The 15,064-nt window shown below is 43.7% G+C and overlaps 1 protein-coding gene across 2 annotated transcripts in view; it reads left to right on the top strand.

The window, feature by feature from the left end:
- CRMP1 (collapsin response mediator protein 1) overlaps positions 1 to 15,064 on the top strand; it is a 52,025-nt gene that overhangs the window by 28,200 nt on the left and 8,761 nt on the right. For both annotated transcript variants that reach the window (XM_030011626.2, XM_030011634.2), the window contains exons 5-9: positions 2,035 to 2,096; positions 3,745 to 3,825; positions 7,146 to 7,214; positions 9,216 to 9,336; positions 10,441 to 10,597. In XM_030011626.2, the coding sequence (XP_029867486.1) occupies positions 2,035 to 2,096; positions 3,745 to 3,825; positions 7,146 to 7,214; positions 9,216 to 9,336; positions 10,441 to 10,597 (490 nt within the window). The remainder of the gene's footprint in view (positions 1 to 2,034; positions 2,097 to 3,744; positions 3,826 to 7,145; positions 7,215 to 9,215; positions 9,337 to 10,440; positions 10,598 to 15,064) is intronic.

Below are 15,064 nucleotides of genomic sequence, written 5' to 3' on the forward strand. Positions count from 1 at the left end.
AAAACTCATAGTCATTTTACAATGTCAGAAAAGGGCCTAAGAAGATACAAAGGCAATAAAAGAAAAAAGGAAGAGAATTTATGTCACTTGGGTCGATGTGTGTCTTCCAACCACAGTACCCAGAGAAAGCTGCCTTACCTCCTGCAGGTTTGTGGTTAAATGAATTACCTTTGGCTAGATCCCAGTGGGTAAGGGAGAGCAATAGGTAACCCAGCACTTTGCTTACAGAGAGATGTCTACAAGAGGATTCAGTTACGTGTCATCACTGAGGCTAGTTGGCATGGCTTGGACCAGCCTTGACACATCTCTCATTGCTTCATGTGCGCGTGGTCACCCATGCAGAAAGGTGGCTCCCAGGTGCAGCTGACATCTGAGACACTGGGGGGGTTTGTGAAGAGAAACAGAGCTTTTCTCCAAGGCAGGATGGGCAGCTCTGATCAGGCAGAGGGGAGATGGTGCTGCAGGCATGAGACTGGAAGCATTGGCCCCAAGGGAAGGTGTAGTCAAGCTTAACGTTTTAAAGCAGGGACATACTAAGTACATTGAAACTTGTGTAATGAGGAATAGGCTGAGGGATTACAGTTAGTAAAGCCCATGCATGTTTTCTAGGAAACTGAGAAATAGTAAAATAGCAAGAAAGGACGGGCTCGCAGGCTGATGGGGCTCCATGGTCCAGGCTGGATTTGCTCAGCGTGTAAGTCAGCAAGGAGGGGCCGGCTCCTGCCTCGTATTTCCCCCTGAGCTGCCTGGACTTAGCAGGAAGACATAATACCAGGAGTCATTTCAAGGTTTTATCCTGCATGTGTCCCGGGGTATTTTAGTCTTGTAATTGTGAATAAACAAATTCTCTGTGTGAGTGTGAACAGCCATATCCTCTGCCTGAGGATATATCTGCGCTTTCTAGTCTCATGAAGGAGTTATATCTTCATCAGAGAGCCTTATTCATTCCGTATAGCCAACAAGAATAACATGAACAGATCTCTTTCTTGTTCCTTTCACCCCAGGAGGCACAGTTTTCATGACAGCTATTTTGAAATGCAGCATACGCAGCTTAGACAGCTTAGAATTTACTTTTCTTTCAAGCCAGAAAACTCTGAGATCAGTCCCTGTACCAAACTTGGGATGTTGTCAGTAGACTGAAGAGTAAGGCAAATTTGTAAACTAATACGAATTCATATGTACAGAAAATATGAACAGAAGATGTTTGGAATTCCCATTCTGTTAGAATATGAAGCTGTGTAAATAATCAAATCTTTGAAATCAGTAGCAAAACTTGCAGGGGTTTGAATACAGTTGGTTCTTGGCAACCGAAACTCAACACTAGGTTTTCTTACTGATTTCTAATGTTTGGAGCTGTCATCTTTCATGGTTTTGTATGACTGCCAACATAAATCCTTCCATCTTTGGAAGGTGGAAGGAGAGGTATGGCGAGCTGCCCTTGTAATTGGGTTCAGGCTTTGCTTCCACTCCTTCCCAGTGTCTGCCATCAGCTAAGCTGGGTGCTTTGGGCAGTAGGGTCAAGAAAAAGCAAGTCTGTATGCAAATTCAGATACACAGTTCCTAGAGCTTCTCAGCACTTTGGGGAAACTTAACTAGAAGTTTATGTATTAAAAAGCACAGCTTCAGGTCAAGCTGAAATGTTTTCCTGATTAGCTAAAGAAAGCTAAAAAGAAAACCAGCGATTCACAGAAATGTACACAAGTTTTTTTTAAACTTCACAAACTTTACATGCTTGTTTTAGCCATCATTGCTTGTCTGTGGTCTGGTTACAAGCAATCTCGTTTGCGGTCGTGGCGGGGTTGCTCCAGGGCTGAACACAGGCAAGCCTCAGAGTCCAACAAATTCCCCCCGAGAATTCTAGAGGCTTCTAGTCCTGTTGTAACACAGCTGTGGGGCCATGCTTTATTTCTGGCAATCACTGGTGAAAAGCCTAGTCCAGACATATTCTATGACTTGTTTTCCTGAAGTTTTCGGTAAAATACTATTTAAGAATCCACTTACATGGTGACACCTTTGAATTTTGTCTTGGAACAGGTGTGAACTCTTTTCAAGTCTACATGGCCTACAAAGATCTCTACCAAATGTCCGACAGCCAGGTATTGCTCTGAATGCTTTTCACTGCTGTGATCTGTCCTCTCTTCTATGATCTCCCAACACTTGAGGAGTTGCTAAGGTTGAATCCCAGAGAAACGTTCCCACTGACCTGAGTGGCACTGGGGGAAATGTGCATTGGGGGAGTTCTCTCCGGAGGGTCAGTGCCGAGCAGTGTTGAACATCTGCATGTGTTCCTTCAAGTGTATGGCATTCACTTTCTGCAAAGATTTTCTGGTGTCTCCCAACATTGCAACCACTCAGCACTGCTCAGGATTTTGCCCTCGCTTTATTTTGCTGTTACCTTTCAAGAACTCTAGGTCAGAGAGGGAAGAAAAGATGAAGCTCTCGAGGCAGTGGCAGTTTTGAGGCTTCAAGAGTTTTTCGTTTGCTGCAAACAGCTAAATGAAGTTGCTCTTTAGGAGATGTGGCCTTTTCTCATTAGGGCTGGAGATAACAATGAGCTTGTTTGTCCAGAGCCCATTACAGATTCCAGACTCTTCAGCTTTCCCATTCATAAGTATCAGGTCATTGTAAATGGACAATGGCATCTGTTAGTAATAATAATGTTTGCTTATTCAGTTGAGAAAATGTTTCTTTCTTACTTATTCCCAGAGCTATAGCTCTCGGTCTCTTAAATAACTGTTGTTACACCTCCAATACATGTGGTTTTAATCGGAATTTTAGACATAGTAATATATAAATATTCTCTGAGAGGCAGTGCCTGTTAAATTCAACTCCCTGTTGGAATTGCCAAGAGAAATACATCAAAAAGTTTAATGTGTGGCTAGACTAATGCCTGTTACCTTGTTTAAATGCGCATGTTGCAAGCTGTGTATTCCAACCCATTCAATGCTAGCTGAAGTGCCCTAGTGCAAAAGTGGACACTGAAGAAACCATGTCTTCAGTATTTGATCTGTGTTTGAAAACTGGGCTCCCGCATTACTGAAGTCTGGTTTAAACAGGGAACACATCAGCTGAATAACTTTTGGAAACGGAACTGAATTTCAGTAGATCTGTGCTCAGAAATTCTCAGTGAAAGCAATAGGATCAACTATTTCCTTTCTGTATGGGTGGGTTTTGAATCTTAGAAAGCAAGAAAAAAAAAGGATGCTCTAGAGAAAATATTGCAACTTTTAATTGCAGAATTAAAGATGTTGGTGAGAGCTTGACACTATCTGCTCTAAGAAGATGGTGCAAAATGCCTGCACTTCAGAAAAGAGGTGTTCTAGCTGTACTAAAAGTGTCTGTAGTCCATGGGAATAATTCCATTTTACATTTGCTAAAACTATGGAAAAGGGCTCACTAAACTTAGGCCTGTGTGGAAGGCTGTGAAGAGGTAGCCCTGCAGTACAAGGGGCTGGGGGAGGCACTATGTCCGAGGGAGATGCAACCCTGCTCGAGACTTTTGACCCTGTCTTGGTGCAGAAGGGCAGAAGCTTGTCCTGGGGCTGGCTGGTGGGTAAGTCAACACCAAGCAGTGAAGCTCAGGCTCTGTGTAGAAAGCAGAGAGTGGAAAAGGGAAATATTTTGCTATTCACCTAGACAATTGCCAGCATAGAAGGTACAAACCTGAGGTGAGCAGAGAGGTCTGAGTGTTAAGTAATGTGTTTTCCTTATTCAGCAGTGTTTCCTTCTTTGTCCTATCTGCAGCTTTATGAAGCCTTTACCTTTCTAAAAAGTCTTGGGGCTGTTATCCTGGTCCATGCTGAAAATGGAGACTTGATAGCTCAGGTGAGTGAACTGTCATTTTTGCTTTGTTTTGTGAGTAGACACAAGAGAGGAGAAGTAAAACCCTCCAGTCAGAGTGTGGGTAGGAAGGAAGGAACTACCCGGTAGGTGCCTTAATTGAGCCTGATGCCCTACACGCTGCTGGTATAAAGCCTGGGATGAGAGGATGGAGGCCCTTTTGCATCCTTTGGCAGAGCATCCGTGAGGTAGAGCGGCCATCCAGACAGGTCCTCGCCTTGGCAGCAGGTGAGGACTGGATGAGGGGGGCAGAAGGAAGCAAGAAGATCTCTTCTGAATCCAGCAGAGACGAGTGAAGCAGAACAGTGTAAAGCCTTGCTCACAGATTTTGGGGACAAAACGTGGAGTTGGGAATCTTTATGGTAATGCCTCTTGCTGCAGCTATCAGCATGAGTAGCATAGTGAGTTTGGAGTGGGTGGTAAAGCTCTCAGACCTATTTATTTTTGAGAATATTCTCATAAATAAAGCTTGAGAATAAGAAACCACCGTGATCTTCTAAACATTTAAAAAATGTGCATTAAAGTGTAAGTCATGCTCTGTGAAGATGCCTCTCAGAACCAGGAAACCGGGCTCAAATTCAGTACGTTCCATTAAAATGTCCCGGATCCCCAGTGCAGTCTTTGGAGGTCGGGTCCCCTGCGCAGGTACTGTCCTCACACTGGAGTGTGCCGGAGCTCTGATCTGTGCCACAGCACATCGAAAGAGGTATCCCAAGGACAGCAGTCGATAGTAAACCTTCCGCTGGTCTTTCAGAGGCCAGGATTCCCCTATAAAACAGAATGGGCGGGTTTGGGTGGGTGGTGTTATGACTCTATACGTCTGTGGCAGATGAATCTTTCAAGGCTGTGTGATGGGTGCACTCGACCCCGCGACAGGCTGTTGCAGAGATGTCTCCCTCCTTTGATCCCTTGTACGTGCATGGAGCTCCTCTGAGGTCCGTGAGGCTCCGAGTGAGCCGACTGCTAAATCTGCTGAGCTCTTTATCTGCTGGCTTATCCGCTAAGGACTAGGCTGCAGAGCTGACAGGGAAATTGCAATAGCTAAAACCAAGTTGTCTTTGAGAGCTGGACTAGGGAAGCCACCTTGTCTCATGGTTAAGGGAGAACCTCAAGTGAATGTTTGAGTGGCTGGGCAGTATGTAAGGGCTCTCGCCCACATGGGTTTATTTTGTTGTTTTTTCCCTCATGTGGGATTCTGTCCTTTACCTGCCTGGTAAGAATCTACCCCCTTTGAGAGCCTTCTTTCCCTTTTCCCTTCAAGTTTGGCTGAAGTTAACCACTGGGCTCAAAAGTTCCTAGTGAGGAGTCAACAGGCACATACAGCGCAGTTGTATCTTCCCCCCACTGAACCCAGGTGAAAACCCTTATTTGGATTCAAGGGGGGAAAAAAAGCTGATTTCCCATGAAGTTTAGCGTCATTTAAAACTACCAAAATGTATAATTTATAGTTTTAATACAACCTAAAATATCCAGTAGAATGAAAATGAATAATAAGAAACATAGTAAGTCAATAATACTGTACGAATGCAAAATGAAACAAATCAAATGGCACCCATGACGTTTTGATACGTTCCCCATTAAAATCAAGGCGCACTTGTGGAATTGCATTTCCGATAGAAATCTGTTTCAGTTACATTTTTCTTTGATCAGCTTTAATATACAGCCATGGAATATGAACATACAGAACAGAGGAAAAGAGGAAGTAGTAAAGAAATGTAAATTATGTTATACATCAACATATTTCTTCACCATTGCCATGTCTCATAAAATCAGTCTTTCCCTATGCTTTTATTTAGAAGGATTATTTGGATAGTGAAAAGAAAGCTGCCTGCAGGGAGGTTTTTCAGGACTATCCTCTGTGAAAATACAAATCTGATCTTATCAAACAAATATTCTATCTTATTAGCACTATCAAATCCTCTTACAGTGGGTAATTTTATTGTATGATCTGATTTTATGACTTTAAGATGCAAATCTATCCTACTTTGTGTAGCCACTCTTTGCCATCTTAGTGGAGGTTTTTTTTATATGGTTGTAACTTTATTTTTTGTTGTATTTTAATTATCTGAAGTCTTTAACTGGCACTGTTCAGAGCCATTGCATTAATGACTTAGAACAGCTATTTTTAAGAATACCTATGAAATATTATGATTTTCTAACCAAAATATTCTTAATTACACAGTCAGATTAATGCATTCCTATTAATGGCTCTTCAGCCTTGATTGATTACAACAAAGGCAAAAGTATATGTGAATATTAACTTGCTCAGGTTTTGCTGCAGTATGCTGGTAATGTGTGAACTTTTCACCCTCGGGGACCTGGGATCAAATATTTATTAGATGACACAGTAAAGTATGCTTGGGAACTTCATCCTGGTCTCTAGGGGACATTCGTCTGTGTCACAGAGTCATTACATTTGTTGAACTCGGCTCATTAGAGACCTGTGGGCAGGGCAGGCCAGGGTCAGAGGCACATCAACAGCTCTGGTCCCACTTCTGCTCTCCTGGACCAACCTCAGATCAGAAGTGGTTGACCACCATTTTCTGCAAAAATGGAAATTTATTCCAATGCCACTGCTTGACCTTAAATTAAAAGATAGGTGAAGCTTTTCCTCTATTTTAAAAAATTATCTCACTGCTGTGAAGCTGGATAGCACAGATTTTTTCTGACAACCCCCCATTAGTCCTAAGGTGGGCTTTTTGGTGTGGACACAGTGCCCTCACAACCAGAGGGCACTGTTTTGTTTTCGTGGAAATATATAGTGATTCACTCTGTAGGAAAAAAGTGTTACAGAAAACTGGATGGCAAAGGCAAGACTTTATTTGATGGAGTGTCAGCAATGCTAAAAGTTTGAGGAAGGTAGCAGTGCTTCATGGATTGCAGCCAGAGAGGAACTTGTGCAAGTAAAGAAAGAATCTCAGGCTGGAAATATCCATAATTGCTATTTAATATGTTGATTGAAGCCTGTTCCCTGGGTTGGTCTCTTGGTGTCAAATAAGACTTTCTGGAGGGAAGAGGAGATTTCCGATGGTGCAGCCCAATGGCTCAAGGCACAAATACGCACTGCAGAGACAAATCTTCCCCTGAAATCATGCTGGCTGCATGGAGCAGACACCAGGGTGGCATGAGACCAGTTTAGAGCCAGTGTTTTCAGTCCTCCTTCCCTGGCAGCAGGCTTATGCAGCTGCGTTTACACAGAGAAAAAAGGGGCAGTCAGACAATATGGCTATTAATCCGCCATGGGATGCCTGGTGCAAGCGTTTCATCCTGGAGCACTTGTCAGCATTTATCTCTTAATGTTGCAGGAACAAAAGCGTATCCTGGAGATGGGAATCACTGGACCCGAGGGACATGCCCTGAGCAGGCCCGAGGAGGTAGGAGACTTCACTCATTTTGTCGTTCATGGAAATATTTTGTGGAGCATGTAGTATTGGAGCTTGGCTTCTGTATGGGCAGATGATAGATGGGTGTGTGGGGGAAGGCAACAGCCTGTTTCTCCCACTGCCTCTTCCAGTATTATTCAAAGCCTTGAAAAGTCCAGGTCCCTTTCAGCTTGTTTGTTTGCCTGAAATGCCCTTTTGCTGGTGCAGCATGTGCGTTCCCTCGGTCTGGGGATGAGCGTGTCCTTGTACACTCAGGGGTCAGAGCTCCTGCTGCCCGAGGCACGGTCATGCATGTATTTTTTGAGTATGACCGTTGTGATTTGATTTGTGATGACAAAAAAGTGAGCTTATCAGGGTAAAAATCAGCAGTGCAGCTTGTGGGATAGGCTTTGGAGTAACTGCATTCATTAAAATGCTTTGGCTGAAAACCTCCTATAAGATGCATGTGTACATATATATGATGTATATGCATATGCCTACATATAATCTATGTTTATGCCAGCTGATACATTTGTAGTAGAAATGCAGGCTGTAGAAATGCAAATATGTGAGAATGGAAAGATGCTGCAAGGCAGCTCATTTTATGCAACTCTCTTATAATAAAAACCAGGCTCTGGCATGGATCATCTCAGGCATCTGGAAAGGGTTTCTTTAATGAGAAGGAAAAGGTGGAGACATGTGGATGTCCCTTAATGTACACAGTTCAGACCATTAATGGGATGATGGAGGGTGGTAGTGGGAAGTGACTGCTTTCCTTGAAGACTAAAGAGACAAGGTCCTGGGGATTTGAGGTTAAATTTGAAGACATTGTTGTGGTTTGCAGCTCTTTATATAACCTCTCCCCAAGGCAAAAAGAATGAGCTTAATTGGTCGCATTCTTCTATTGAACTGTTCATGTACTTTTTCATTTTCCACCTAAATTATTCTAAATGGAGTTGTTTCCTTTTAATGAGAACAAGGACCTAAGGAAAATCTGCATTTGCAGTTTCCAGAAAGGAATTTTGCGTCTTTCTGACCATGCGTCTGACCACCTCAGCCCCAGCGCTGAGGTACAGAGGTCCTGCCTCCTTCCCTGGTCTTCTGTGGGTGTGTTTGGGGCTTCCAGAGCACATGTTGTGATAAAGTCCTAGGACAACCTGAAGTGACAGTCTGAATTAAGCCATGTGGTTTTGGAAGGGCTAAGTTGCTCAACTTTTCTAGCGCAATTCTTGGAGAGAAATTTCTGTACTGTCGAGTCAGTATTTTCAGTCAGAACAGAGTTTTAGGTATTAAAATGCCAATACTGTGAGTTCCTCTGGGAAGGAGGTATAAAACTCATGAGTGGGGAAAGGAGTCTCCAGAGCCGCTGGGAAACAGTGCTTCTCTGTCTGAAGATGACTGCTTTGTGTGCCTACGTCCCAGATGGTTCCTTGGGAGGAGATTGCCTTTATGCTTGCTGACAGAGGGGACTTCTGGGCGATGCTTCAAAGGCTTTTATGGATTATGGGCTAAATTCAGTCCATAATGCTGAAGTTGCTGTTTGAGAATACTTTACATTCACTGTCGTCTTATCCTTATGTACAGATTGCATAGGGTAAGCTGCCAGGGAGAGCTCAGAGGCTGTCTCTGACCTCGGTCAATGTTTCCTTGCTTCATTCTCCTTCCGACTGCAGGGTAGAAGTCTGAAGCAGAAAGGTGGGAGGGAGGTAAGGAGAAGCCCCATCAGCTGCTTGGATGTGACCTTTCCTGGGGTGCAAGGAGCCAGGGAGCTGTATTTGTGCTGGGGCAGCTGCACCCCATTAGCAAGTACAGCCTGGCTGTGGTTACTCCTAACACAAAGTGTCTGAGGTTGGGTTAGTGCCCTCTTTCCCAGCACTGCATCTCTCTATGGAAAAAGCAGAACCAACCCCTGAAGAGTTGTTGCTAAACAGTGAGAAACATGGGTCAGTCCTCCAGTTCATTTTTTCTTCAGTCTGCTTTTGCAGCTAACTTTTTCCTCCTTGTTTTCCTCAGCTTGAAGCAGAAGCAGTTTTCCGTGCCATCACCATTGCCAGTCGAATAAACTGCCCAGTGTACATCACCAAGGTGATGAGCAAGAGTGCGGCTGATATCATTGCCCTGGCCAGAAAGAAAGGTAAGAGACTTCCTTTTCTCCCCCAGACTTGGTTTTTTTTGGTTGAATAGAAGCTCAGTAGAAAAACCTGTACATCTTGACCCAAATCACAAGATATAGGGAGAGGTTATCGGAGAATGGTAACGCCATCACAGACCCTAAATATTTATAGCTGAGAAAGATGAAGGGAAATCCTTCTACATTTTTCAGTTGAGAAACTCTCCCCACAAACTGTCCCCTTGAAGACTGTGTTGTAACTCTTCTTTATCCTGTCTTCCCTTTTACTTTTCCCTTAGACTGCAGTATCTCTGTTCGTGGGAGGGAGATATTATCTTCCTATCAGGGTCTAGCACATCCTCTGTGCGTTTTGGGAGTATTTCAGGGTATTACCCTCTGAGGGGTGGTTTGGGCAGTGAACATACTGTTAGAGATGCCGGGAGCTCGCTCCTGGCCTTGCTGCTGGAGGCTGACGCCATCAGATGTGCACGGGGGACATCTGCGGGTCGACACTGCTTGCTGGGGCTGTGGAGGGATCCAGGTTACAAAGCACCCAAAAGGGACTTGTGAGCCTGGAGGCAGCTGCTTTCGAAGCTGCGTTTGTGAGTCAGGACTGTTCTCCTGGTTGGTGCTACAAAGTGCATGAGCAATATGGAAAAGCCAAAGAGCAAAATAGCGTCTTGATATTTGTATTCTTGGAGACTTGGAGTATGGTGCTGAGTGAGGACCATATGCTGCTATCTGCTGGTGCTGTGCCCAACCTGGGAGTAGTAAAAAGGCATTTGTCTGCTGGAGCCCATCCTCCACCTAAACACACTCTGAAGCAGAGCAACGTAGAGAACATGGCTGTGATTAAACCAGTACAAATTAAAACCAGATCTGAACTGTCTCCTTCTGGATTAGAAAGGGAGCTTTGTAAATATGCTGATCAAAATCATGTGTAGCTCAGAGAGCCTCCTGATTAATTTTTTATCATACAGACAAAGCCAGGGCTGCTTAATTTTCTGGGAGCTACACTGGCCTTGTAGCAATGCGTAAATTATACATGGCTGCATGCTGTAAGCAGTATAATGTGCTGAGGAGAGAGTGGATTGTAATCAGTTCCTGTATATCTTTGCTTTCCCTAAGGTCCCCTTGTTTTTGGAGAACCGATCACTGCCAGCTTGGGGACAGATGGGACACATTACTGGAGCAAAAACTGGGCCAAGGCTGCAGCTTTTGTGACCTCGCCACCTCTGAGCCCTGATCCTACCACTCCAGATCACTTAAATTCACTCTTAGCATGGTAAGACCTTCGTTTTTTTACAGGATGATGGTCAGGCAAGTGCAAAAGCCACATGGGATGAAGCATCTAGGGATCCGCTCAGTTTCCTGTAGACCAGTCTCATACAGGTCTACAGTCAACAGGAGAGAAGGGACCATGGAAAACTAGGGATGGTTATATATCCCTGTGTTTAGGCTGTCGGTCAGGTGAGCAGGCATGGACTTTCCAGCTCCTGGTTAGCATGTTAGAGGGGTAACTGCTAGTTATTCAGGAATTATTTCTTTTTCTTTCTGCTTTTCAAGTGATTCTTAGTTGTACAGCTAGGTTGTCTTTAGCCCAGGACTTCAAACTGGTTTTCTCCCTAGTTCTCTGTTTTCTCCAGCCAAATTGTTAATATATGATTGGATGGCATCCTCACTGTCCAGCATTAAGCAACAGCCTGGTGGATAGATCCCCATCTGTGAGAATAGACTCAGTTTAAGCCCCTGGTCATATCTGGCAAGCACAGCTTCTGAAATCGGGGTTGTCCCTGAATGCAGAAATATCTGGAATGGAGAAAACTTCCCTGGTGCAATTTTTGCCAAAGCTGGTGCAGGGCTGTAAGCACTTTTGATGATTAGGCTGTCCTAAACTAACTTTAAAGTGTTTGTATCAGAATTCAGTGGTTTTAGCTCCTGTGTATTACAAACTTCTGACGTGGTATGTCTTCATCTGGGAGGGACCAAAATCATACAAGTTTACTTTTGCTCAGTTCTTGCAGCATTGTTTTTACTTTTAGGTTGCCTTGTGTCTTTATAGGTTCCAGGGTCCTCAAGCTGGAAGTCAGCAAAGATAAGTGGTACATCTAGAGAAGGTGTGTCAGGCAGGAGAAAGAGGCCAGAGTGGATTACAAAGGAGACTTTGTAGGGACTTAGGTGGAGACAGGCTAGTGACTGGAGACCATCACTTGACAGGATAGGGGTATGGGCTGACTGTCTTCAGGTTGGCAGGGAGAGGGTTATCCCTAGAGAGATGAAAGGAATGTGGACAGCAGAGGGAGAAGTGTCTTTCTCATATAGAAAAGAAGACATCAGCAATGCCTTGCCAGCAGCCCAGACCGTAAACTCATCCCTGAAAGTATTTCCTGCCTGTAGCCAACTGTGGGTCTTCTTCAGCTTAAGGAAAAGACCATCTGCTTTAAAATGGTACAGAAATTCACAGCTGAAGTCCCACCGGGACAGATTGCTAGTGCTGGAGTGAGGAACTCGACTTACCATTCAAAACGCTATTTAACGCCATGTGGTGGCACTGATCTCACCTGCTGCCTCCCCTTTCTAGGGTTTCCAGTGCTCTAGACAGAGCAGTAGAATTTGAACGCTAAAAGTGACCCATTGGTCTTCAGGAAACATTTCCCCCTGAGGTTAGTTTTCCACATGACTAACTGGCAGGCTGTGTGGCAGGCAGCGCCAGCGTGGCTGGTAATACAAGGGCCCCGCGTGTGTAATTCAGGCTTGGGCAGAGCTGCCCTTTAGGTGGATGGGCACGTACGTGTGATGGGAGCTGCTATCAATCAATGCCACTGCTGCAGTATGCACCCATCTCTCCTCGCACGCGGTGGGTCAGGCTGTGCAGTCCACCAAACTCAGGTTTTAACTCAGCTGCCCTAGTGATGCTGCACGGGCAGCACTGTTAATGAATGCACAGTTGAGCTCTGAGTTACATGCAGTTCTGGTAAGAATATGCAGGAATTTGTTCTGTTGTGACAGTCTTATGGCAGAAATGATTTTCCATAATTGAGCTTTCTGTTCCTTAAAATAAGGACAAGGAAGAAAAATGATTTTTCTGGTCTGATCCGTTACTATCAGCACTGTAAAGAGTGAAGCTCATTGTGTGAGGGTAAGGCTCTTAGCACGTGTAAATGTGTATCAAAATCTTTGGCTCTTTACTCTATCAGACATGGCTGTATGTTTTCTAGAAGAGAGTCCCAAAATAATAGTATGTGGGTCAAAACAGATTAGCCAAAATAGCAAGAGAATTTTTAGAACTGGAATCCAAATAATGACTTTTTTTAACACTAACATCAGAAAGACAAACTGAGGAGGCACAGAAGTTTTCATTATCCTCCACGCATGCAAAAACGGCTTTTTTTTTCTAGTGGCTTAAAGTCCTAGATCTTAAATGACAGCAGCTTAGCCTGCTTTCAGTTTTAATACTTTAAATCTATACTTTGAAACTAAAAAAAGAACTGTATATTTTATCAGTCTGCCATGCATTTGTGGGGAATTTTATGCAAGGATGATGGTAAAGACAGTATTTCACTTTTCTATTGCCCTGTTCATTAGGAGACCAATATTTTACATTCATTAAAAAATCCTTGCAACATTCTTCCTCTGCAAGCATGCAGCATACAGCTTGTGCTCTTTTCCACAGAAAGTGTTGATTTTTCACTGAACAGCTGAATGTGTAAAAATCCAGCATGTCTCATGGGGTTTCCACATTGGATTTGCCTCATGAGATTTGGTCCTTGTTTCACCTGTGGGCCATGCACCTGAGGTAGCCTTCACCTTCCGTGGTGTACTGCTGCATTATTGCCGCCGTGATATGCCATCTCTTCTGAACTAGAGATGTGAGATCTTGGTGCTTCATGGAAGGCGTAACCTGCCACGAAAGCCTTGTTTATGGTGAAGAATAAGATGACGAGGTATTGATGTGGCATTTAAAGATACAATATGACCACTGTTAATTCTCACCAGTCCCTCTTTTGGAGGTGTTTTCCGTGGTGATCCCTTCTTGTTTCTCAGTTTTTTAGTCGATCTGATGCTCATCTCCCGTTTGACAGTAGAGTATATCTAGACCGTAGGAGTGCCCGTGTGGTTAACCAGGAGGTGTTGGGCAGCGATCAAGCGACATGCTTCAGCTTCAGGAGCCTTCTACTGATTAGACTGGGAAGTGCCGTGCATGTCATTAAATGTCAGAGGAGAGGGAAAATGGGAGTTCAGAGAAAGCAACTCCTTTTTATCTTTCAGGTGTAGGAATTAATAGCATGGTGTAAGAAACACAGCATAACCTCAGGGTAGTGGGCAGTGATACAGGGCCTGGCTGTGGCATTCATGTTTTCATGGTTGTATTCATCGGAGTGCAGAAAAGAGAGAAGGGGGTAAGCCACAAGAAGCTTAGCTGACAGAAGAGCAACAAAAAGGAAGAAATGGCATTGCAATCTTCTGACTTTATTGTTGTGTTAGAATAAATGAATGTTTAACTGATGGATTTGGTTTAATCCTATGAAGTAACAGCAGGCAGTCATTAATAATCAGGAATAGCTAAAACATAGCTGCCTTTTCACTATTAAATACGTGGGTTTGGCTTCTGCTAAAAAATGGATGGATGGATGTGAGCATGGTGAAGAACCAGAAAAGATGCCAGAAGTTCTTCTCTGGCTGTCAGCAATCATCAGGGCTGGCAGCCCAGAAAATTACATTAGAATTACTGATGTGTGACACTTTTCTCCTCTGTACTTGGCTATTTGTTAGCTTGCTGGAATCTAAATTTGTGGACCAGAGTAATTCAGATGTTTCAGAGCTGGAACTTACATAATCAGTTAAAGAAAAGGATGACAGGCTCTTGGGGACATCGTCCTTCTGGAGTGACAGAAGAGAAATCATAGTGTGTTTTAATATGCTTGACTCCTGTAAGCTTAATCAAGACCTAAAAATACCACCTGTTTCCTGTGGATATTGAAGAACCTATCTTCTTTTTTATCTTTCCATTTTTGCAAGATTCTGCATATTGGTTATGTTCTTCCTCCTTATTCCCGAGAGCAGCTGTGATCCAGTTCTGCTCTCTGCAAAAAAATTTTCTCTAGGCTGAAAAAACAACTTCTCAAAGAAAAGCATTATTATTTGGTAGCTATTTTTGTATTTTACTCCATGCCTTTTTTCTGTGTAAGACCTTTAAGTTAGATAAATGCAGAGTACATGTTTGACTTGCCCTATGCCTTTCTTTGTTTAATTAGAAGACTACCTGATCAAAAACTTTCCTTCCTTTTTTTTATTTTCATGGTTCTGTTTTGAAAGGCCAGACAAGAAGTACCTGTGTAAGTATTGCAAGAAAAATATATGTGCAGGGGAGAAATGCAGGGAAACAAGCTTGATGCTCATGACTTTGCATTGTAAAATCTGCCATTATTTTTCAACATGGTTGTGAATTAACTTATCTTGAGAGTGGCAGGCATCTCATACAAGCTTCTGATCATTTCCTTAATCCTAGAGCAATCCCTTGTCCTGGTTAGTGGGCTTGTGCCTGATCTCTGTCGATAAGCAGCCTGAAACCCGAGGGGGCTGTAATCCGGGAGTTCAGGGTGCTCCTGGGGGAAAGCGGAGATGTCCAATTACGTTGTCGCTCTCCAGTGATCTGTAGCCAACATGGAAAGGCTGCTGACATGATTTACAGCCTATGCCTCTGGTGCGTAGGCTTGAAAGGTCCACTCACCAGCTAGTCTGAGACGAAGGT

The sequence above is a fragment of the Aquila chrysaetos genome, chromosome 1, assembly GCF_900496995.4.
Source record: "Aquila chrysaetos chrysaetos chromosome 1, bAquChr1.4, whole genome shotgun sequence".
NCBI classification, from domain to species: Eukaryota; Metazoa; Chordata; class Aves; order Accipitriformes; family Accipitridae; genus Aquila; species Aquila chrysaetos.